Source organism: Electrophorus electricus, chromosome 18 (genome assembly GCF_041902795.1).
Source record: "Electrophorus electricus isolate QZ-2024a chromosome 18, ASM4190279v1, whole genome shotgun sequence".
NCBI lineage: Eukaryota > Metazoa > Chordata > Actinopteri > Gymnotiformes > Gymnotidae > Electrophorus > Electrophorus electricus.
In genome coordinates this window covers 8562501-8587321 of record NC_137514.1, presented here as the reverse complement: position 1 = coordinate 8587321, position 24821 = coordinate 8562501, and the positions used below count along the sequence as shown (strand labels likewise).

General features: G+C 44.3%; 3 protein-coding genes across 10 annotated transcripts in view; all 3 read right to left on the bottom strand.

Annotated features, from left to right (window-relative positions):
* Positions 1–78: 78 nt before the first annotated feature.
* On the bottom strand, positions 79–11851 carry gas6 (growth arrest-specific 6). 2 transcript variants are annotated; one of them, XM_027009006.3, is made up of 15 exons: positions 11448–11848; positions 11035–11195; positions 8803–8827; positions 8615–8677; positions 7604–7726; positions 6587–6706; positions 5881–6006; positions 4416–4537; positions 4100–4218; positions 3695–3884; positions 3387–3551; positions 2130–2304; positions 1823–1965; positions 1317–1524; positions 79–1077 (listed from the first exon to the last, which is right to left on the bottom strand). In XM_027009006.3, the coding sequence occupies exons 1-15, from the start codon at positions 11503–11505 to the stop codon at positions 926–928; spliced, it is 1950 nt and encodes a 649-aa protein (XP_026864807.3). In that variant the 5' UTR covers positions 11506–11848; the 3' UTR covers positions 79–925. The 2 variants fall into 2 exon arrangements, with proteins under 2 accessions (XP_026864807.3, XP_081557038.1); XM_081700912.1 differs by lacking the exon at positions 7604–7726 and having other exon boundaries at positions 11448–11851.
* Positions 11852–12702: 851 nt separating this feature from the next.
* Positions 12703–22893, bottom strand: pros1 (protein S). 4 transcript variants are annotated; one of them, XM_027008993.3, is made up of 14 exons: positions 22656–22893; positions 21744–21901; positions 21175–21199; positions 20664–20747; positions 20332–20454; positions 19884–20009; positions 17699–17827; positions 16641–16884; positions 16342–16528; positions 15724–15888; positions 15449–15617; positions 14955–15091; positions 14304–14532; positions 12703–13477 (listed from the first exon to the last, which is right to left on the bottom strand). In XM_027008993.3, exons 1-14 carry the CDS (start codon positions 22732–22734, stop codon positions 13284–13286), a joined length of 2049 nt encoding a protein of 682 aa, XP_026864794.2. In that variant the 5' UTR covers positions 22735–22893; the 3' UTR covers positions 12703–13283. The 4 variants fall into 4 exon arrangements, with proteins under 4 accessions (XP_026864794.2, XP_081557036.1, XP_035390545.2 ...); XM_081700910.1 differs by having other exon boundaries at positions 21744–22103; positions 22656–22891; XM_035534652.2 differs by having other exon boundaries at positions 21744–22891.
* A 374-nt stretch (positions 22894–23267) lies between these two features.
* rasa3 (RAS p21 protein activator 3) overlaps positions 23268–24821 on the bottom strand; it is a 34459-nt gene continuing 32905 nt past the window's right edge. For all 4 annotated transcript variants that reach the window (XM_081700908.1, XM_027009382.3, XM_027009387.3 and 1 more), the window contains one exon: positions 23268–24821. This exon is cut by the window's right edge and continues 625 nt beyond it. The gene's annotated coding sequence lies outside the window, so the exon portion shown is untranslated.

Here is a 24821-nt window from a genome sequence, read left to right as displayed (position 1 = left end):
GAAACCTAGCTGTCTCTGCTGCTCACTAATCCTGAACAGATATTCTTCAGCGGTGAATGTAGGACAGAGTTCAAAAGGTATTATTACAACCTCCTTTATTTTTATTTATCCCCCAAAAAGCACTCAAGTCTCCAGTTAGGCGGCGAAGACTAAAGATCTCCCCATGAGCTGAACACACCAGGAGCCCACAGCAGAGAGAGACAGCAAAACAACAGACTTCATATATAATACAGAAGATTAAAAACAACAAATAAACAAATGAGGGACAGAACTCAAAATCAAAATGACGCTGACATGGAGCACCTACTAGGCCTTTGGTGACTAAAGACCTTTTCATTCTAGAACTTAAAGTACTTGGATGTCTTGATCTTTTGCTTTTGCCTAAAAAAAAGCAATATACACTCATATTTACATATACAGTATGTTACAGCGCACTCTCTTCTCAGTAGCTTGCGTGTGTGGGGCGCAGTGCTTTTTCGGGTCTATAATGCAAGTATACATTTCCTGTGTCTGTGAGTCTAATATAAATACACCAGTTACAGTGTTTGTGATTGTGTATACGTTTGCTGTTGGAGGGGGGACTATTGTAATTTGGGGGGGGGGGCAGTGCTGCAGAATGAGAATGCAGAATGGTCGTGGCTATGCAGAATACCAGAGGCGATTTGACAAAACAGAACTCGTATATGGAAAGGTAAGTGTAAGTGTTGCTGTAACTAGGGCACTGTTCTAGTGGAGAGGATGGGGGCTCTGTAAGGCGTTGTAGTGACAGCCCTAAAGACCCAGATTAAGCTTAATCTTGAACTAAAATTCACTCTGACTCAAAGGTCTTCTTTCAAAGGCATTTTGGTTCCAGCGGTCAGCTTAAGCTAGGTTCAAGAAACGAGGCCTTTGCATCTGCTGTGGCCTCAAACTGGTCTTGGTCCTCTTACGCTGGGGGGTTCACTAGAGGGCAGGCGTGAGAGCGGATGTCGTTGTGCTTGTGCTGGGCCTCGTCCAGGTCTAACAGGCGGCCATTAACCATAACGTCCATGCAGCCTGTGTAGAAAGCTGAGACCGGCGTGGACACCAGAGAAACATCTGTAGAGAAGAGCCAAAGTTTATCCTCAATCTAAATTGTACACAACTGAACTGAAGACCATACCAACAAAACTTGCTTCACTAAAATGACAGTTTCATCATCACGGTAAGAATTTAATACTTAGTTCAGTTACATCACTGCCTCACAACCTTCATCCAAATTCTATTCTTCACTCAGCCACTGCAAGGAAAAAAAAAAACAAAGACACCACACAGGACTGATCTCAGTTCAGCCTTACCCGGTATGCCTCCGATAAAGGTGCTGTATGAGGATGAGAGGTCCAGAGGCTCCAGGTGCTCCAGAGTTTCAGAGAGAGCTGGCTGCCCATCCACCTCAAGCACTGTGCTGTTGCCAGATACGCTCACTCTCACCATATGCACCTTCGAGTCGCACAGGGGCATGGTGGCGCTGGCCACAATCACGTCACCGAAAGACACCAGCACGTACTGCCGTGAGGGAGATGATGTCAGATGAACCTTAAGCTCTCAGGACACTTTGGACTTGTATCTCATATATCATGCCCTGTCCGTGTGGTCTGGCCCACAAACTTCCCATTACAAAAGGAGCCAGATACAGAATGGAATGAACTCAGGTGCGTGATAAGATATTCCTTCTGTTCTGACAGCAAAAAAGAGCCAGGCCTTACAGTTTTCCCAATGCCCTTGGATAATCTCAAATAATAGAGGCCTCTGCTGAGAAACTGTACAAGTTTCGACTGTACAAGTGCCACAAAAATACACTCACCTCTGCCCGTTCGTTCCTCCCAGTGTGATAGTCAGAAAGGGAGATAGAGAAAGGGACGGTGTCCTGGCGGACGAGTGCAAACAGAACTCCCGTGCTAGAGGCGGGCCGTAGACTCAACTGTACTCTGAGAGCCTGCGTGTAGCCTGTGTGGGGAGGAGGGGTGTCAGTGACAAGTGTGTGGCCCACCCCCTGCACCCAGCAGCATAAACCACAAAAAGCCACACTGGAACGTGCCTGTGTCAGTTTTACCAATCTGGTACATATTTGTTTAATCTAAGTCGACATCAGCAAACTTCCATGTGCACACCTGCCCCATGGCTGTGGTTGAAGTAGGCGAACCCTTGACCCGGGTAGAAGGAGCCGCGCTCCTCGCTAGAGTAGCACTGCATGCGTGTGTTGGAGCGGATGGTCTCCTGGATGGACGTGTCCTCGCCACTCAGCCAGTGCCAATCACGCATGCAGCTGTCTAGACGTGGGTTCAACTGGAGTGCAATAAAAGAAGACACATGGAGGAACCCTGGTCAGACACGAGGCCAGGCCTGAGCAATCTGTTCTCCAAACGCTTCCAAAAACCTTGGGTACAGTGCGAGGTGCAGTGTGCAAACATGGGGGGGGGGGGGGGAAGTATACATTTCCCCTGCAATGGACACTTTTTTTACTGCTACAAAACAGCTTTTGTTACAGGACGACCATGGGTCAGAATTTGACTTGTTTGACCAAAAACAAATGGAAATGCATGCAGACAAAAACAGCTTCCTGAAGAAAATTGGTTATAGGAGATTAGTGGCTTACTGGCAAATCAGTCAGACAACTGTTCACACGGCTGTGTCCCAGTTTGTGTCCATGGAAATGAACAACATGTGCGGGACCCAAAATCTTGATCCACACACCTGCTGCTGGCCATGCTTACATTTGATTATTTTTTTGGTCTGATGTGAGGTAACCGTAAGTAGAAGGCCCTGTGGCAAAGGCTGAGCAGATCCTGACCACTGGCTCTACTGGGCAGGACACCACAGACTTACTGGCAGAGTCCAGCCCACCAGAGGCAGCCTTATGGAACGCCAACACCAAGAGCAATGGTGTAAGTGTGCTCGCAGTTACAGTGAGCAGCACCTCCCAAAGAACTGCTCGATGCCTCTGCCTCGAAGGGTGAAATTCTGAGCTTGAACCCGTCTTCCATGTTTGTGAATTACATGAGATACCGCACATTGCTGATGGCTTTCTGTAAACTGGGCTTGTGTACCTGCGTAAATGATGAATGTCAAATGGTGCCATATGCCTCAGTGCCTGTACATGTGTTCTAATCTCAGGCCAGTAGTCTGAGCAGAAGGAAGCATGCTGTTCTAGATTGCACTTATAAATGGCTTTGTTTACTTTGGAAGGGAGTTTGTATGCTTATTCTCTGGCAGTCTTGAATACCACATTCTTGGGTAGAAACAAAAAACACAAGCTATAAAGCAGCAGTAACTAAAATAAGACACGGAGTAGGAAACAGAGATGGAAAACAAAACACAGACAAGGTAAAGATAAATTTAACAGACTAACTTCACATCTAGACAATTACCTTATTAACCAGTCCGTCCTCTCTGAAGGGGGCCCCACCCACGGTTAGGTTGAGCTCATGCATGCCTTTCTTCAGAGTAAACAGATCTCCATTTACCGCAATCTTCATTACCGCCTCCCTGTCGATCTTTATCACCAGGCTCCGTGCCTGCTCCTCCACTGAGATCTGAAAGCCAGTCGAAGAAATGTAAGTGGGAGCAACAGATTTGTCCACTATGTTTAGAATAGCCCCAATACATAGTATACAGCATTTGGGCCACGCCACCTAAGCCAACTCGGGCGCTCTCAAACTCGTCGGTGTGCAGTTACCTTATGCCACTGTCCGTCACTAACCAGTGGTCCGCTGCTGGTAACGCGGCTCACGGCTCCGTATTTCAGCTGCAGCTCCAGCTTTCCTTGGCGGACGGCCAGCACGATCCAGGAGCTGTTCAAGTGACCACCCGCGAAGAAAACGACTCCTTCCGAGTCGTACGTCCTCAGGTCAAAGTCTGCCGTGAAGCTGGGTAGGAAAAGAGACGGTCAATACTAAATGGAGATACAGGACAGTTATTTGTAATAGGTTTGCTTTTTTCACTCTACTGGCCTTATTCCATGTGCTGCAGATAAGAGCATCTTTAAAAAAAACCAACAACCTTTAAGTGCTGTGTGTCTGCATAACGTGCTTGAAGCCATACGTGGGGACTCCAGGAGATTTGATGGAGTCAAGATGCTCACCCAGTGTGAACCCGGCGGCGGAATCGCAGCTTGACCACAGGTGTCCCACTGAACATGCGGCCCAGGTACAGGGAGCGAGAGTTCCTCCTCATGTCAAGTGGAAAACAAGTCTCTATGGGCTAGAAAGGGTGCGTGTATAAGAGTAGGCACACACAGTTACGAATAATACAAAAGCAGATAAAGGGGATAGAACACACCACATTTTCCCTACAGGGTCACAGCACCATTTTTGTTGTGAAGATATTATGAGTATAAGTAAATGTACACAATAGTAAAGGTTTGTCATACAAGATGATGACATCAGCTTAAACGTTACCTCACAGCTGCTCAAGTTTTGCCCGAGCTTCTTGCCCTGCCGGCCATCGCAGAAGCAGTGGAAACTCCCAGGCGTGTTAACACACTCCTCCATGCACACGCCTAACTCACACTCATCCACATCTGTTATATTGTGAGAATAACGATAAAATTAGTCCCTTTACCCAGACAGCAACAACAGGCACTAAGCTTGTAGACAAGCCTGAAACATGGTTCTTAATCATTCAAAACTGTGATTTTCCACATTTCCAACAAAATAACCTCTTTGGGTTATAGCTTACTGTTTAGAAACAAACCATTTTAACATTAATAGGTTTAACACACACACACACACACACACACACACACACACACACACACACACACACACACTTGCCTCTTTGCTTTCTGTTTGCAAACTGGGGATAAAATGTAACCTCATCAACCCTTAAACCAATGTTTAGGATTGGAAGAAATGAACAGCAATCCTTGAGTAAGACTTGCATGTATTTGTGCTATATGGGTCACAGCATTGTTCCTTTTGTCTGTTAGTGTAGTGTAAAAGTAACTTTACATGCCTTAGAAATGCAGAGTCTATTTCCTGCATGTTGGGAACAGGGCATTAAAAGATAATCATGTGCTTGGTTGCAAAATGAGATCTCAGATTTAGTTCTCATGTATCTCATCTGCCTCCCTCCAAAGAATTGTTAAGATGCTGAGCTTGGTATTTCATTATGGTGATGGCTGCTGCAGCAAATGCTTAGACTGAAAAGAGTAGAATATTTCAGCACACAAGGATACGCGGAACTGAAAAGGATGAGCAAAGGTGCAGTTCATCTTCAACACGTGTGCAAAAGAAAAACTTATTCATACATGTCACTGGATTTATTTAGGTTGGTTTTACTGGATTTGTGATTATGGGAAGGGAGCAGACGGTCAAAAGACGAGCGCCGACAGTAAAGGGAAAAGCCAACAGCACCTCAAGCAGGCCTAACGTATATGCGGTCAAAGAAATTTTTCACAGCTTGGGAACGATGAACTATGCGATTCTTTGGCAGCCCACAGTGTGGAACAATGAATAAGACTGATTAGTGCTCATAACATGCACTTTTATACCTGTGCCAGGAGGATCTGACTCCTTACACTTTCAAAACACGTCCTGCTCCTTCCTCATGGAGGCTATAATCAAACCGTAACCTATTATGTTCCCTGAAAGCTGGTGTAAGAGCTTTGTGTTTTTGCCACCCTGCACATGGGAGTGTGGGAACAGCCAGGAGCCTGTTAAGACATGAATTAAGTTGGTGGCTTTCCCCTATTCTGGATATTCTACTTTTCTCAAAAGGGAAATGAACAGTGTTGAAGATGCAAAAACCACTACACCCCGGACAGAATTCCTAACATTCAATTACTTGTGTCAACAAGTATGCAGGCCCACATCTAAAGGCATTAGTCCTTAGCATTTAGCAAAGGTAGTGCTTCTGACTTACCTAGGCAGGCTTTGGTCTTGTTGTCATAGACGTAGCCCAAGTCACAAAGGCACTCGTAGCTCCCGACTGTGTTCCTGCACTGTGCTGTACCACATATGTCAGGAATATCTGTACATTCATCAAAATCTGGAACAGAGTCAGGAATATGCAATGGTGTCACGATGCCAAGCCTAGCAGTTTACAGCTGGATAATTCAGATAGGTCATAAATATGTCATCTTTTAGTCTATGATTCATTTATGATGCATTCATAACACACATAAATGACCTTTCACACATAATAAAGCTGTATTAATGCTGGCCGTCTACTGTATTACAGGTTCTTGGTTAAAATGTAAGATCAAGGGGTAAGGAAATCTAAAAAAAAAAAAAAAAAAAAATCTGGACTGAATAAACACTTTGAACATTTGAATTTATCTGGGGAAAATGCTTGAAATTTATCTTGGATATGTAATTTATTAAAAATACTTTTTGGAAACTGATTTATAAATATGTTTTGGGCATGTATTAAAAAGCAGGGTGTGGGAATAAAAACTTGGAAAAGTTTTTATTTTCAGTTTGAGTACTTCAGACCAAAAGTACCCAGAAGGTTTAATTTGCTCTCTATTGTTTTGACTAGCACATGTTGCGCATGCAATCATTGCAGACTACAGAGAAGAGAGACATCACTATGACTGGCAGGTCTGACCAAACTGCCTTTGACGTACCTAGGCACCTGTGGTGACCGGACAGTGTAAAACCATCGTGACATGAGCAGTGGTAACTTCCCATCGTGTTTCTGCACTCATGATCACACCCTCCATTTTTATTACTGCACTCATTTACATCTGCCAATAAGAGAAGAACATAAACCTACGTTAGCCAGTCACTTAAAAGGGGCAGGGCTTATCTGAACAAATCAGGTTTAAACAAACATACTGCGACTGGACCAGGTTTGTGGGTTGGGATTTAAGGAAGCATGGCAATACAGTAACTCAGTGTTAGGGAGACCTGAGGCTGGTACAGACTGTCTCACATGTTCCTCTCAGTTGAACCTGTATAGGAAAACACCTCCTGCAGTGATATTAATGAAACATCTGAGACACGACTGACTGCATAGTGAGGTGATGCTCAGCACTAGAAAAGCTGCTCTGTCCACCCTTTCATCTTGCTCGTCATTCCATAGTTGTAGGTGAAGGCATGAGTCACAGTGGATGTGTGCAAAAGCACTGCAGTGGAACAATCACCTCTCTCTCTCTCTCTCTCTCTCTCTCTCTCCCTCTGTGTGTGTGTCTGGGAGAAAGTCACTCTGCAGTGCCGGTAGGTGTGACCACCGCGATGAACCAACATGCCGACCTTTTCGGTAAATGAACTTATGGACTACAGCCTGGACTACAAATACCATGAGAATTGTTAATCAGCTAACAAAAGCTACATTATTTTAGCTTGCAGCAACAGAAGGGAGTGGGAGAGAAGAGACACCTTCCAGAGGACGAGGGAAACGTGCAGTCATGCAAGTCAGAGGACATCAGAGGACACTCCGCATTAGGCAGTTTCTTTCAGTTGCCCTCCCCACCAATAAACCATAGCTACATCTCTAATTTACACATTAAGGTGCGAGATAGGATTACTCATGTCTGCCAGCAGTCTTGCACTGCACGGTGATTTACCTTCTCTATGGATATCTGTAACTGACTGTATCATGTGCTGGACATCCTTTCAGAATGAAGACTAGTGACTCTCACCGTTCTCGCATGTGTTGCCAGCAAATCCTGTGAAACAGTGGCAGTGGAATTCGCCCTTTTTGTCCTCACAGCGCACCGTCCCCAGGTGATGGCACGGATTGGGTGAACACTGGTCTGGAATGTCTGAACAGACCGAGAGGGAGAATGAGAGAGACAGAGAGGCCAGAGCTGAGATCAAGTCATCCAGCTGAGGCAATACTGGATGAAAACAACAAACTGCGTCTAGTGCTCTGCTTTCTTCCGCCCTTCACTCTCAGCAGCTGCGTCTTAAGCTTGTGCAGTGCTTAAAGGACTGTGTTTCATCACTCCATTCACACACATCTGTAGTGCCTCTGGTGTGCTACTGACACTGCATCAGCTCATTTCTTAAAGATAAGCCTGGGCATGCCTGAGCAGGGATTGAGAAAGAAAAAGAGAGAAAGAGAGAGAGAGAGAGAGAGAGAGAGAGAGAGAGAGAGAGATGGAAATGGAGGGTGGGGGGAGAAAAGGATACTACAAATTCACAGCATCCTCTGTTCTGAGTCAGGATTCCAGGCTGGAACAAAACCAACCAATCAGAGCTCATGATTCTGAGCCAGCCTGTCGCTGCCTCTGACTCAGCAGAAACACTCGGGCTGGGACGAGGGACGAGCCTCCAGCACACGCGAGCACTGCGAGCTTGCGTCACACGCAGACCACGCGTGACTGTATTCATTCAGAGTGCCGCTGACACACACACACTGCCGCTGATCTTCTCACAAGCTGATAGGCTGCGCTGGCGCCGACTGTCAATGACAGCGGAACCGGCAAGGACCTCTGCATGTGTTCCTGGTCCACCCCCCCCACCCCCCTCCCCTTCCCTCCTAATGCCTCTTTCACTCTGTTCACAGCGCCACTGCACTGCAGCTGTAGCTGCAGAACTCTGCTCTCCAGTTTAGCTATTTATAAACCAGCGAGCGAGAGAGCGGATGGAACAGAGAACGGCACGGACAGAGAGAGGGTGGAAATGAGAGGCGCACGATGTCAACTCACTGTGGACACAGGTGACCAGGTCTTCCTTCTTCTTGCCTGCACTTCCAAACTTCTCCACACAGACTAAACAGACAAAAGGAAGGTTCTCAAGTGATGACATCCTCTGTCGAAAGTGGTAAATACACACCATGTTCTGTCCATTGCATTGGGAAGAGCGAAGAGATTATGGCCAGTGTTTCATGACTTACCCAAATACTTGGGATAGAAGTAATCCTGAAAAGGTACCAAGAAAGAGTGAGTTAGGTAACTAGGACTCGATTAATTAAATAGTACAGTACAGTTTATGTTTCCAATATTTCCCTATTAACATTTGTGGATATTTATCATTCTACCTCGAAACCCACAATTCTGACATGAGTTTGTGAACAGCCCCGATGCTGTGATAGTGCAGTGATGCCCTGTATTTTAGCTTTAATCTAACCCTCCTCCTGTTCCAACACGTTGGGACTCTTATCAGTGTTGCTTTAGAAAACAAGCCAGTTATAGTGTGTAAAATGCCTCTGACAGTCATCATTCCACCCAGTCCACACACACACATCTGTAGGCCTGTGGGGCGTGGCATGCTGTGCAGTTGACCTGATTTCTACATGGGGCTCTTTCTGTGAATTTCCAAGTCAGCTTTTGTCATCATGAGTCATTAATTCGACGCAGACTATTTACCATCCCGCGAGAGGAAAACGGCACTTTCTTCAGCACCTGCACGAGCACTGCAGTCCTAAAGCGGCTGAAACAACAGCGTGAGCTGACAGGGAGGGCACATCACCCGGTGCACTCTCCATCCACGCGGCAACCGCTCGGTCTCCCGGCAACCGTTCGGCTTGCGCGTTTGCTGCATTCCCAAGGAAATGCCGAGTCAGAGTACCGGCAAGTAAGGCGTCGACTGCACGGATGCACCACTAATAATGCACACGAGGAGTTGCAATACCCCGCCTCCTCACATACAAGCATGCACACGCAGACAGGCATACACAAACGCGCGCGCGCGCGCGCGCACACACACACACACACACAGTCACGAACACAGTGAACACGAGGTATGTAAACTGTTGTAGCCTTACACACACAAGCACATCCTCACAGGGTGAGGACCCACTTTAATCCTCATCCTGTGCTGCACACTCCGCTTCCCTCGTCTCCGTTCACTGAAATATGAGAGAGGAGAAACTCTGTCCCACCCAATCATGGTTTTTTTTTTCCCTTTTCTTTCACTTGTGCCTTTCTAATCAATGTTCTCATTTAGTTCTCAGGTGGGACCACTGATGCAAAACCCTCTAAAATATGATTATAAGCATTCTAATAATAGCCCTGACACCTCACTGGATCAAAAGGGATCTATCTTTGTTCCAAAAAAATACAAAGGTTTCTTTTAATCACAGTACAACCATGTCTGAACTACTTTAACAGTCCGTTCAGGAACTCTCTACCTAATCTGTATGTTGGGTACAATACTCTTACGTGTAGGGCAAATAACACGTCAGATATAAGCACATGGGACACCCATCAGGCATTTATCTATGATTAAAAACACATTCCAATCCACTGCACTCATCACTGCTCCACCATTGGTCTCTTTCATGTCAATAATCATTACTATAGACTTGTTTCATTTGCATAAATCACTGTTTTCCTTCCTAAACAGGCCATTTTCAGTCTACAGTAATGAACTATTAAAGATAATTATAATAAACCGCAAGCTGTCTCCATTGCTTGCGAGTAGGCAAAAAAGTCGCAGTAATCCTTGCTCTAATTGCAGTTGGATTATGGGGCTTACATTTTGCGCATATGAGCGCAAGCATTTTAAAAAGTCTGTTATGAGATTGGGCAATTACAATTGAAAAAGTGAAAGCAAGATGGGTATTACAGATCTCTGCGGAGCAGCAATTCAGATCCAGCTATTCACAGGTCTTAAACACTGAGGGGAAAGTGCATAAAGGATCAAAATGGATCATGGGAGAACTCCTAAATATTTCAATACGCACCAAGCAATTGCACACAGATCATCCAGAGGCTACAACACAAACACGACACTGTCCCTCAGTGCCAAGTGCTCGGACACAGAAAACAGCATCGTTAAATCATCCAGACTTTCGGGAAGTTGTGTCATTCACTCTGCTGCAAAACACATGCACTGCAGGCGAAAGAAAATCGCCGTTTGAATTTAGACGAGGCACCAAGAATGAAGTGCTCAGCTCGGGCGAAAGGTCGACGGCTGTCATCGCCACAAGCTCAGACCTACCGAAGGTCCTTCGCGGCTAGCAGAGAGAGCAGGCACCGACACAGCTGTTTGCCGTGACTTTTGCCGTGTCCCGTGTACACTTTGCCATAGTATCGCTACAGCTTTGCAGCATGTGTGCGGTTGCTGAGTCAATTCACTAAGCACAATAAAACGGGAATTGCGAAAAAAAGATGCTGAGGTTTACCGTTTCAGGGTCATTTTCAAACACTTCTCTTGCCTCCTCTTTGGTGCATATCTCTTCTACGCATTCTCTCTCCAAATGCCCTTGTTTCGTTTCTTCAAAAACCTGGTACGCTCTTCTGTTTCTTCTTAAAAACTGGTTAGCTTCCTCAGGCGACAAGGACACTGCGAAACACGGTTTGTCCAGGTAAAGAACACTTAAGGCATATAGCTAATGCACATTAGTAAGCGTACACCAGCTAGCTAACTGTTAATAGCAACTACTGAGGTCCACTCTTTGGACTGGTTGGTGCGCGAGTGTCCTGAAGAGTTTGCTGTTAATGTTAGCTGCTGTTCTTCCCATTTGTTTGAAAAGTCCTCCGTTCAGATTATTCTAGCAACCACAACATCTGAAATGTCTAGTATTTGTGTACTTACACCCCGACGAGCAGGCGACGCACATGAGGATCAACAAGGAACCCGAGGCGAGTGGCATGTTTGGTTCTGCGTCAAGCTCGGCAAAGTTCACCCTCTGTGGCTCAGACGTAGCGACCGACCGCGCAGCGCAAGCTTTCCCTCCGCAGCGGGGGAGTCTCCTACACCGCTACATTCAGACCCAGCCACATACCACAGCCACTCAACACCACCAGCGCTACGGCACAGACAGAGCTCGGCACTCTCCGCTCTCTCGGCTTAGTTTGCCCTCATCACGTCTCTCCTGCCCCAAAACACGAACAGCAGATTCGACGATTTTTACTGGTGGAAAGTTAAAACTGCAGCGCGGACGACAGGGAGTTCCCAATGCAGAAATTTCCCCTGCAAAACAGTGAGCGCCAGCTCACGGTCCGGTTATTGCTGCAGTACTCTGGAAGCTTCACGTTAATGAGCCAAGTTATTATGAATAACATAGAAATATCCAAGCCCATCACTCTATCTCTGTGTTAATGAGGTTTTATCTTTAGATTTATTAGACAAGATGACTCAAGAATTTCCATAGTCGGTGCGGGTTCCGATATAACACATTACAAATAGTTTTCATAATATAGATCAGTGGTGTTAGGTTTATTGTGCAATAGGTCTAATGAGGTTTATTTAAAATGTTTAATTAAACGATATGAATCCAGAGGTGATGGGGTGGGGAGGGTAGGAGATGAGACAGAGTAAGGCACAACCAGGTTCTTTGACCAAAGGTCTAATATTTTGTGTCAGGTCCTAGTATGCAGACCCTTGAATCCTAGAGTCTCTGCTGAGAGACCCCTGGGTAACGCTTGGCATGAACGTTTAGACACATCAATGCCACGTGAATTGCCATAGGCATGAGTCAGGCCCACGATTTCAGCAACACGCAACACACTAACACCTTGATATGCTGCATCATTCATCTGCCATATTCCACTTTTCTGTACATGACAAAATGCTGTACTCTGCTTAATCTCTTCCCTTTGAGCTTATATGATTTTCCGTTCTTCGTATGGTACATTTCAATCAACCAGCTAAGTCATCCCCTTATTTTTATAATGTTTCTCAGATGAATATTACACAAGGGCATAACGCATAATTGTAAAGGCTAAAATGGGAAACATTCTATGTTCTATGCTATCATTAACATGATGCAGAAAAGCAATTCCAGTATGCAGATCACTCTACTGTTGCCTCCTGTCACCCAGTATCCAATTAAATCAGAAGAGACTGATTTTTCTGGAAACATTGGATTTTCGTACTTTATTACAATTCACAATAGATTTTTACCACTAAATCCACTATAACCTGTAAAACGCACAACAGAAACTTGTTTGTTTACACAGTACATGGTAAACACTTCTAGCCAACTAAGTTTTGTGTTCTCACTGATCTGTGTAAAAAGGACTATTCTTCATCTCGTTTAAAAATAGAAAGTTGGGTGATCCTATTTAAGAAATCTTAAATTGGATCTGTCTTATTCTGTACATCCAATCGGAACACATATTCTAAACCAATCAGAGCTCAGCTCCATATTGCGTCAACTGCTATTTCTTTAAAACAGTGGAAATATACAGAAGGAAATGCCCTTCAACAGCTTCAGGATAACAGCGTGTATCATTAATATTCACAGGGTTCTCAATATGGCATGTGTAATAAAATCCACAAAAAGGAAAAGAGGGAAAACTCCAGACCCCCTTTTTGGGTCTGTCTTTCTTTTTCTCTCTCTCCCTTTTACCATCTCCTCTCACAACCGGACAGACAGCAATAAGGGCAGGTACGCAGGCGTTCTCCACTGCGCCCGTGCTGGTCCCGTCACTTCCGGGCTGGGGCAGGACCAGGCCCGCTGCCGGGGGGCTCGGGAGGATGCACGGGTGGGCAGGAGTGAGACTTGATGCTGTTGTGCTTGCTGACGGCTTCGTCAAAGTCGAGCAGATGCTTGTTCACGCGGATCTCCATGATGCAGCCGTGGTAATAGGCTGAGACTGGCGTAGCGGAGAGAGGAAGATCTGTGGAGAGAGGGATTACCTCAAGTGATCACCTCTTAGTGCCGGACAGAAAGCTACACATTTAACAGATGGGGAGAGAAAAGCTTAAACAAACATCCACAGTGAAAGGGCCCGGTTTCCCATTTCCGGGAAATGCTGATATGAGGATCTTAATTCCGCCTACTCAGCTCTTTTCCAACAGCTCATCGGGTTCTGCCGTGGTAGGTAGGGCTATGGGTAGTAATAGCTTTGTCTTAAATATTTTCTCTTTCTTAAATATTTCTTTCATGTGTTCATTAAGCATATACTAAAAAGATGTCATGATCACGTTCAGACCAGTTCTTTTAGTAGCTTTCAAAGGATTAATAACGGCAGATGTCATCTTCAGGATGGACTAGTGCTGACAGGGAGCTGCTTAAGGTCGACTAAAAGGATTTGCCTGCTACCAACCTTTTCAGAAACAGCTACGCTGCACCTGTGCTCACTGGCCACTATATAAGGTGCACCTGTTTTGCATGTGCATCTACTAGGTGTACAATTACCTTAAACCATGTTTCAGCCTTCAGAGGTTCAATGGTCCGAAACTATTCATTGCTAGGGGGTTTAAGAGGATGGCTAACAAACTTACCATAACATAACTGTGCATCTTTTGTTTCTTCTCTTTTTTACAGTGGTGTGTTTTAGAGTCAGTAGCCCGAGTAATCAGCTTCCATGGTCTCTGCACAGTTTCTCTACATTCCAAATCGCGGTGCTGTGTGGTGACTTGGTGTGTGTTAGCTATGCCTGGTCGTCCCCACACAGCAAGTGACTGAATTGAAGGCAGTGTAAGCAGCAGCACTCCACCCACCTGGCAGTCCCCCGATGTAGGTGTCCACTGGTTGCTGCATGGTGGTGTTGAGCGTAGCCAGTGCCTGGCCCAGAAGCTCGGCATCGGCATACGACACTTTGGAGGAGTTGGCAGAGAGCTGGAGGCTGTTCGCGGTCACTTGCATTCTCACCACCAAGTGCTCCGGATAGCACAGCATCAGTGACTGGAGCGTCGCCACGAGAATGCCGTCCAAAAACACCTGCAGGTCCTGAGATGGGGATGAGAAGCCAAGTGTGTGTGTGTGTGTGTGTGTGTGTGTGGAGGTGTGTGTCCAAGGAACTTCACGAAGGGGTGTACTGACGGAGAAGTGCTGAACTACACATGGCTTTGAGCAACATTTAGGCCGTACAGTCATAAGTGTAAGAGTTGGTTACCCATGTGCAAAGGTCTATAAGAAACACATATCCCATATACAGTACTTTGTTACAGAATCAATATATACATTTGATAGTAAGATTAATCTAACAAATGTGGTCCATCATATTAAAACATACATATTGTTTAAGCTCTATATTTGTCAATGGCATACAACAAAAAGGGACAATAATCATGTACGAAATAATATGCTTTATAACCAAAGTCATGATATATACGGTTTTTCCTGTTGAGGTTTCAATGTACTATGCTTACTGCATCGATGGAGCCCTGAGTTACCACGGTGACTGAGAGGGGCACAGTGTTGTTGGTAACAAGGGTGAACAGAACACCCGTGCTGCTGGATGGACGAATGCCCATCTCTACATCCACTGTCCACTGCCCATCTCTGCCTGTGCAGACAAACACATGAACCCAGCACAGTGACAGGGGCATGGGCCACTTTTTCCTCAGGCATTTACAACTTTTCATGGTAAACCTTGATTTAAACCGTATAAACCTACATAATGTGCACACATGTTGTTACAGGATCAAAAAAATCATTACATGTACAATTACACAGAATTGTATATAAGCAGATAATCAAAATAGGATAATGAAAATAAACTCAGAAGGAAACCAGCTTCCATGCAGGAAGCTTGTGAGTGCAGCTGTATGAGTGTTGAAGTCGGACTGAAGAGATCAGTCCCGACTTTAACATCATTTGCCGACTTTAACATCATTTGCGTGGATTGGCATCAGGCGCTCACTGTAGTCGATGTTGAAGTAGGCAGGCCCAGCCCCCGTGAAGAAGGAGCCCCTCTCCACGTAGACGAAACAGTGTTTGCTCTCCTTCTCTTGGATGACCTCCTTCACCCCGGAGGTGCCCTGGTTTAGTAGATTCCAGCCACGGATGCAGCCGTCTAACCTGGGGTTGATCTGAAGTTTCACACACACACGTGCGCGTGCACGTTTACTGAGGTGAGGTGCACTGCGAGATAACCGTGGTCCGCGTGTGTGCGCTCCGGCTGGGGCAGACACGCACCTGCTTGATGAGGCTGGTGTTACGGTTGGGCAAGCCAGCAATGTAAACCTTGGTGTCCAGCTTGCCGCTGGTGGTGCCGAAGAGGCTCCCCGGACTGCTGATGCTCAGCACCGCCTCCTTGCTGAGCTTCACGCTGATACTCTTCTCCAGCTCTTCCACAGAGATCTGGGAATCAGTGCACGGCAGAGAAGAAACAGCGGACCACAGCCAAACGGTTAAGCTTCAACCCCAAAACAGGCCCTTTCTGTGGGGCTGTTTATAACCAGCACTTCTGCAATTATTACGCTGTCTATTACTCTGTATATAATGTAAGATCAGGGCACTACGTGCACTGACATCTCTGAAATATACAGTATTATTTGCGTGAATGTGTTTAATTTACCAATTCACTTTGTTGCCTTCATGCTCGAGCATATTTTAGGTACATTTCTAACAAGCTCTGCATCTTACCAAAGTTGTGTGACCCATGTATAAAGAATCAAATATGTACAAGAGCAAGGAAGTTTACAAACCTGAGCAGAATTTTGAACAACGGACGTCAAACTTTATTTTCTAGTTAAACAAGCTGTTTATAAGCCCATAAACACACGCACGAGCATCACCCGAGTCACCACCCACCACGTGCCATAGGCCGTCGTTGATGGCTCTGCCTCCGCTGGTGACCTTGACAGAGTGCTGGTTCTTCAACTGCACCTCGATGCGGCCGCCCCTCAGGCCCAACATGAACCACGAATCTTGCAGCGACTCTGCGTACAGCATTACGCCCTCCGGGTCGAACGTCCGGAAGTCAAACTCCACGGCAAACCTGGACATGGCAAACAAAGGGAGACGCTTACTGGCCCCAACCCGACCCAACACCCACCCTGGTCTAAAGCTCAGACAGCGGGCTCAGCCCTAGGGTGGAGCCCTCCCCTCACCGGCTGTTCTCCAAAGGCAGGCGGAAGCGCAGGTAGATGACCGGCCCCCCGGTGAACTGCTCACCCAGGTAGAGCATCTCCCCGTGCTTGTGGTCATAGAGTGGCACACACACAGGGATGGTCTCACACGTGTGCCCGTCAGCGGACAGCTTAAGGCCCACACGCCCGTCGCACTGGCACGAGTAGCTGCCCAGTGTGTTAGTGCAGTCGAACTCACAGATGTTCTGCTCACACTCGTCCAGGTCTGGCCAGCACATGCACACAGGCCGGGGCTCAGTCACCACAGCAGAGAAGGGAAGAATACATTGCAAATCGGAGCCAAATTTAATACTATGTTTAACCCATATTATGCTCGTTTGCTTCTCCTGTGTGTATATTTTGCAGTTTTAGCTATGTGATCTCAAAAAATACCTTGGTCATGAGCTGTCTTATTCACGACGCTGTGCTACGCATGCAAATATCAGTCCCTTAGTGGTAAGGTCCCAATGATGCTGTGTTGTTTATAGGGCCTGCTGGTCTATATACACTACTTGAGTCATCCATTGAGGTGATATTTGTAATGCAGTTTGAAAGTGTAAACACCAGAAAAGACCAGAAAATGAGTTCTGCTCTGACATGCATGATGCTTAAGCAGTGTTAACTGGCGTATAGCGCCCTCTAGTGGTGAATGGAGTGCATGTGCATGGAAGTGAAAGCCCACTAATGTAAGGTCTATAGCAAATTTGCCAGTGCTCATGGGCACAGACGTCAGTGGACTGTATAGGGTTCAAGTGATGTTAAGCTGGAGAAGGTGGGAGGAACCCGGGTGGCCTAGGCTGGAGTTCTGTGTGGCTTCTGCTATGCACTAGAGGGCTGGACTCTCTTTTTCTAAAGAACCAAGGAGGTACAGCAGACCAGGAGGAGCAGAGAGGACAGGGAAGCATGAAGCATGAAAACATTTATCCAAGAGACCACAGGGGAATTCAGAGCATAAGAGGTGAGGAGTTTCACCCAAACATTAGTTGTTACATAACATTTTTTGTGTTTGTGTGTGCGCATATGCGTGTGTGTTCTCTTACCCTGGCACTCATGGGAGGTAAAGTTATACTTGTATCCTTTGGGGCACTGGCATTCATACGCGCCTGGCGTATTGACACATTTGGCCGGCTCCTTACAGATGCTGGGGTAAAGTCTGCACTCGTTAATATCTGGAGGTGACATAAGGATTAGACACTACATGTGGCTACTCTCATTATTTCAAAATCTTACTGACACATCCGGGTTTGCCCACATTCCAGAGACTTCAGTCTTCGGCTGCAAACATTTCTTCCACCAAAACATGATAAACAGCGCCTCAGACCCGCACAAACGCATATTAATGTCTCTCAGATGTTGAGCTGTAAACAGGCAACATTATGTCGAAAGGGCTGTTTCCTGTAAAAGCAAAGAGGCACCCAGCCAAATGGAGGTCAAGGACTGGAAAACACTGTTACAGCACTCATGCAAAAAGTCTGTACACATAATATGACCATGTGTTTCTATATGTTGGTTATATATAATTATTATGGCCCTTTTTACATACAGATCCTATACTATATGAAAAGGCTTTTATATGAATATCAATGTTAATGTGCTATTATAATTTCATTATGTAAAGTATATCAGAGCTCCGCTACATGTTTATGTATTGTATATGGAATATGTGATTTTTACAGGGATTTTACAGAACAAAAGATCAGCCACTTTTAAACTGAATCTGCTACCCTGGACAGTGGGGTCTGAGAGAACAAAACATCCACATAATAGAAGTGTAGGTGTGGGGGTGCGTCTGCACGTGTGTGTGATGGAGATGGAAATGTTTTTATCTCAACAGGTCTCCTGACACGCGTGGCCACATAGCTCGGCTGGAGTTGTGTTTTGCTCTTACAGGAAAAATCCCAGCATTCCTGAAACAGCTGCTGGGGCTCTGATCCAGCTGGCTGACAGCATGAAACAGGGGGGAAGTCAACTGAATCTGGATCAGGCGCTCCACCAAAGCTGGGTGAAGGACATGGTTTACGCCATTTACAGCTTACGAATACTTTTTACCGAAGATATTCTGACCAGTAAGAAGTATGAGTACTTCATACACCTACAAAGAAAGGAATTCCAGTGGGCAGTTAAAGGGCAGTCTACAAATGGACAATACATGGATGTACAGAACTTTTAGGCCAAATGCATTGCAAATAGGCTGCCTCACTATACTTTCATCCTAGGATCTGTGATGGTGCACCAGGCACCCAGCCCAAGGGACACGCCCACTGCCACTCACACACCCAAACACACACACCCAAGACCACCCACACATTAACCAACACACACACACACACACACACACACACACACACACACACACACACACACACACACACACTGTGTCTTCCCCATTCCCAGTCCCAGATTGTTGACTGCCTTCATCTGTTCTTTATTTGTCTTTTGGTTTCTCTTCAGGTTAAGCCCACAAGTATGCTTGTCCAGTGCTGCGCACTGTTTCCTCGTTGCTGTGACTAGACAACCCAGGTGTTAGTGGTGCGTCCCAGCACCTCAAGTGTTACTGCCAGCTCTTTGCTTTAGCGTTTGCTCTTTGGCCATCTCACCGCTGCACTTCTTTGTTTATCTTATTATGGAGAATAAAGAGACTCCGCACTCTTGTCTCCCTCTCCGCACCTGTCACATCATCCTTATCAATTATGACAAAGCACTTATCTAAATTAAAAAATCTAATATAACAGTGAACATTTGCAAAAACATGCCTAACATTATACACTATTATTGATCTCCTTGCATTGTTATTTGAACGCCTATTTAACACAGTTTTTTTTATATAACTGGTCACTGAACGATCTTGGAAAATTTCAACTGTAACAATATTTGTAGAACATTTTGGTAACAAAACAGTGTTCAATGCTAAATACAATGATAAAAAACTGGACACAATGTTCAATACATTTGACCTGGTACATTCTAAGAATATTGTATAGAATATTTTGATAACCAAGAAAAAGGCCCTCAGAGGAACAATCCTGCAACATAAAATTCCTAGCTGGGATGACCACTAATTTGTCCCAGGGTTTTTTGCTGGAGTGCTTATTTGAGCTTTAATTTAGGGGAGATTATAATAAAATACAGTGCTCAAGGACATAAGTTTTGTGGGTGTGAGGCGTGTTTGACCAGCTCTGGTGTTGTTCTCAGATCTGTGTGCTTTCCAGATGTGGGATGTCTCACCTAAACAGTGGATGTTGTCCTTCAGGTAAAACCCATCCTCACATGTGCAACGAAAACTCCCAGGTACGTTAAAGCACTTATGGTTACAACCAGCGAGGAACTCTGGATCTTCGCACTCATTAATGTCTGTTAGAAAACAACAAAGCAAACTAAATTTACACTTTGATTAACCAACAATTCTAGTTACCCAAATTGGCCAACAGAATGTATTCTTACCAATTGTACAACAAGTCTCCAAAAATCTAAATAGACATCTTATACAATATGAATCTATATATTTTTCTCCCCAATTTTTTATTACCATCTATGGTAATTAGCAATCATAATTTTACTATTGTATGGTATTTGTGAGTTTATAGTCTGGAACATGGCTCTTTACACTGACTGATGCACATGGGTCTATGTTGTGACTGTGTGATTGATGGGACAGGGACCAGGGTCCACGCACCCTCTTCACAGTGCATGCCTGTCCAGCCGGGCTTGCACATGCAGGTGTAAGTGGCATGGCCGTCCAAGCAACGTTCATACCCATGTTTGTGGCAGGGCAGAGGCTGGCACTGGTCCGTGATTTCTGCACACAACGCCCGTGAACATCTCAGTCCAACGAAAAGCCCAGCACTTCTTATGGCATGTCAAAACTTTGAAGGCTTATTAGTTGGCAAGAGTGATCTCACAAAATACATTAATGGCTTGGCCCTCTGGAGCAGATTTGGGTCTCATCTCATTGCCCATGTTTTGTCAATATCAACAGGACATGGCAGTTCCAGGAACAAGACTGACCTTTCACACAGCTGCGGAGGTCCTGAAGAATCTCAGAATCAGCACCCGAGTTGGTTATACCTACACGATGAGAGCCCAGGCACTCTAAAACACAAAGATGTCGTTTTTTCTATTCAGGTTTACCTAAAGGAGCTCAACTGTGGCATCGTTAATGAATTGAGCATCAGGACATCACAGTAAGTGGATAAAAGGAAAAGCCTGTGCTAATGTGTAATGTTGTAACCACAGTGTAATGTAATCACAGCGAAACATCTGGAGTGTTTAAAAAACATTGTGATCAGGATTTTCAGTGTTTCTGCAATTTAATTTTACAATCTTTCTGCAAGGCTTTACACAGTGAGAGTACAGACTACTATGTAACATTACTTTTCTGAATTTAAGAATGCAACTGAATTGGCCTTCTGAGACTAGTATTGACTATTTAAACTATCATAATGAAGATGTAGGTCTGATATAATTCTTCAGAATTTGAGAAAACTGAGGATTAATGTAAAGACAAATAATGACTTACCAACATATTTTGGGTAGAAGTAGTCCTAAAATAAACAAGTCAGATATCATTATATTAGACTGGATTTTTTTGTTTGTTTGTTTGTTTGTTTTTTGCTTTTTGTAGCTTTTACAATAATATAAAAACTAAAGGTCCCCAAGAGTTTTTTTTAAAGCCTGACAAGTTAATCAAGCCTGACAAGTTAATGAGTTAATCAACTTACTTTTTAAACCAAGTCACCCAACATAATTTAAGAAAGATGGAAATAGGCCTATAGCTGTTTCTTGCCCCTTGTTTTCTGATGTTCTGCACTACTGTCCAGAGAACTAGTCACGTGACTTTACCACACATAAATAGCACAAAATGCGTCATCAGCATGGAGCGGTTCATTGATCTGAAGGCAGAGATAAAGTGCGTTTTATCGATAATGCGCAATCACTGACGTGCTGTACACAAACTGCACATCACTGAAGTCAATAAAATCGCAGACTTTACGATACATTAGGATTCAAGACATATAATAACAAAATCACAACAGCAAACAACAAAACTCATGAGAGCATCGCCAGACCCATGGAAACACCACTTACTGTTTCAGCGATGTTCTCAAAGATCTCCCGTGCCTCCTCTTTACTGCACAATTCTTCAACGCACTCTCTCTCCAAGTTGCCCTTTTTTCTTTCTTCAAACAACGAGTTTGCCCGGCGATGCCGCGTTAGAAACTGTGATGCCTTGCTCTGCGCCAGGACTCGAAAAACCACGGGGGGGGGATTATTTTTACAGTACGATGCTGTTTTTAAACGTATAGAAAACAGCTGGTCTGACGGAGAAAAGGACTGGGTTTCGGAACTAAGATTGATTCGCATACGATTACAAATTGCAAGCTTTTGCGAGAATAAAAATTTCAGGTTTATAGGGAAGGGGATATGATCTTCGGCATCTCACTGTAGCTGAAACAAGGGAATAAACAGGCACATGAAACAGAAAAGGAGAAAGTTGCATACAGGTTTGACCAGATTAAGCACGTCCGTTTACGCAGGGATTTACCGTGACACCACGTGCTGGTTTTCAGTTAAGCCACAGCAGCGAAGTTTCTGGCGACGCCGGGACTGGCAACACCAACGCGCAAAAAAAACGTTTAGCGGTCTTTAACCATAATGGTGGCACTTAACGACGTTTTTGCGTCAAAAGACTAACATCGCATAGCAAATGGACCATGCTTTACCGACTTTGTGTGATATTGCAGCATTATAAAATAGTTTCATATTATTTAGGAATATCCAATATTTAGGTCTTCACAATCCCATAAGACAACGTCTCGATGGTAAACGGTGACATGGAAACGTGGAATCCAGTGCAACTTTACGTAGATATGAATCGAGTTCAAACCAGAAAAATCTGCTAAGGAAGTGGAACGAGTCTGTAACACCGCGAGGGCTCGTTTTAGTCAGTGCAGTGCGGTGCGGTGCTGTGACTCCCTGTGGTTACTGGTTACTACTTACATTGGTGGGCATCGCAAAACGTAGCCAGCAGCAAGAGGCCGGTGAGAGTTTCGCGCAACGCCGCGTTCTTTCTCCACATATTCAAGGTAGACTTGTAAATCCTGGCAGCCGAGTTCGGGTCTGTGTAGGAACTTTATTCTTCCTGAAAATGTTGTCGCTGCTTCGCCAAGAGGAGCTGGGAGACGACCGATAGAGGGAATGTCGCGCACGGGTCACGTCCGGCCCCAAAGCGCCTTACTGCGCGCAGCCTGCATGCTGTTGACCCTGTATTTACACTAGCCCAGGCTTATTACGCAAAACACTGTAACCGAGGTTGCGTGCGTTTCTGACGAAACCTAGTTTGTGATCCAAGTACATTAAGTTAAATTGCATATCTATAGTAGGATCTGTTAAAGGGCCAATAAGGACTGTTTGCATTTTAGCTTTTATCCGCCCTCCCCCCGCAACCACACAGCACAGGACGTAACCGCCACAAACAATTTAGTTTTCACTGCCGCCCCCCCCTTAAGATATTGTCCATTTAACTTTTGTAAAGCGTTTGTAAAACGTTTTCAGTGTCATAAAACAGCGTTAATATTCAAACACTGAGAAACAATAAAAACACAGACAAAGTTTCATTGTTATTGACTTCATTTCAACAAAAAACAAAAAACCTGGATCCATTTTTTAACTCATTTCACATTTGACCTGTACACATCTGACTTGTAATAATACTCTCTATATAAAATACACTATTCTCCATTTTTAAGGTTTCACTTTGAAGAAAATTATTGAAGTTAGAATATAGATTAGATGAGTTATTTATCAATTATAATTTGTAACTGATCAGGTATTGGTAAATGAACTGATCATGAAATTATTGCATCATTTATACTGTGTGTCTGAAGACACTACAGTTGGACTTTTAGAATCAAATTATTTCAACCACAAAATTTTCTATTGTGATATAAAAATAAATACTGGACCTTTTTTGGAGTGGACAACAGAAACATTGTGAGACTTATATTAAAACAATATATTCATACTAAACATGCATTGCTGAATGAATTGTCAGGAAAATGTGAAATCATTACATTTCTGAGACCTCATACACAAATGGATAAAACACTTGTAATGTCACAAATGAAAATGAAATGTGAGTGAACACTTATTGTAACAGGAAACAGAAACATTAAAGTGTACGGCAGTTCATTAAAAGGCGAGAAATTTTCAAATGAGAAATTAATCATCAATGTTTCACTCATTTGACTGTTTGACCAATGCACAATCACTCCCACACAAATTCTCACTTATTTCCCACAGTTTTCAAATCCCCCCTCCCCCCACACAGTACACTTTGTACTTAAAAATGCATTCCTTACAGTACATCAAATTAAATCAAATTCAACAAAAATGTAAAAAAGTCTGGCATTGGTGGAAGTGGCAGTCTGCTTCCAAAGGGCAAGTGTCTGTTTCCAAAGGACACCACTTAGCTATCTAAGCAGTACAAATAATTTGGTTTAAGAAAGGGGCATTGTACAAAAGTGGCTTGGAATTGGTCTTATCTCTGGTGGCGAGATCGTTAGTTTAGTGTCATGCCAGGAGCCAGCTAGGCATACTGAACCTTTTCCCAGTTCCAACTTTGTTTTACTAAAATGGTTCAAGAATGTGATATTTTGGCATATATATATATATATATATATATATATATATATATATATATATATATATATATATATATATATATATATTTATATATAACACACACACACACACACACACACACACACACACACACACAACTATAGTCCTCACAGTGCCATACTCCTTCAGCTGGGTTTATATTTGGCTGAGCTGCACACTGTGGATGAATCTGCATTAAGGAATGTTCACAAAAGTATGGAACAATACTGCAACAAGTCTGAACATGCAAAAGGTGCAGATGACCAAAAGCAAGTAAAGACTTGATTTCACAAACAAAACAATGACATCACATCCGAGTGTCTCTTAAACAATCTCATTGTGTTTAAAAGAAAAACAAACAATGGTTACATGTAACATTTGATTCAGATAGGTCCTCCCAATCACATATCTGACCCAATTGCTATCCCAGTTCAGAAGATTTAATCCCCTGCTTGTTTTATCTTGGGCTATTTTTTTTTTCCGTGAGAACTTTACACAATACCC

Excerpts from the sequence above, each read along its gene's own strand:
- gas6 (XM_027009006.3), bottom strand. The coding sequence starts at position 11,505 with ATGCCACTCGCCTCGGGTTCCTTGTTGATCCTCATGTGCGTCGCCTGC. Across the intron at positions 11,196-11,447 it reads CGTCGCCTGCTCGTCGGGGT|TGTCCTTGTCGCCTGAGGAA; the intron begins GTAAGTACACAA and ends CGTGTTTCGCAG. Across the intron at positions 3,552-3,694 it reads GTGACGGACAGTGGCATAAG|ATCTCAGTGGAGGAGCAGGC; the intron begins GTAACTGCACAC and ends ACTGGCTTTCAG.
- pros1 (XM_035534652.2), bottom strand. The coding sequence starts at position 22,019 with ATGCGAATCAATCTTAGTTCCGAAACCCAGTCCTTTTCTCCGTCAGAC. Across the intron at positions 21,200-21,743 it reads TTGAGAACATCGCTGAAACA|GACTACTTCTACCCAAAATA; the intron begins GTAAGTGGTGTT and ends TGTTTATTTTAG. Across the intron at positions 15,618-15,723 it reads ACACCAGCCTCATCAAGCAG|ATCAACCCCAGGTTAGACGG; the intron begins GTGCGTGTCTGC and ends GTGAAACTTCAG.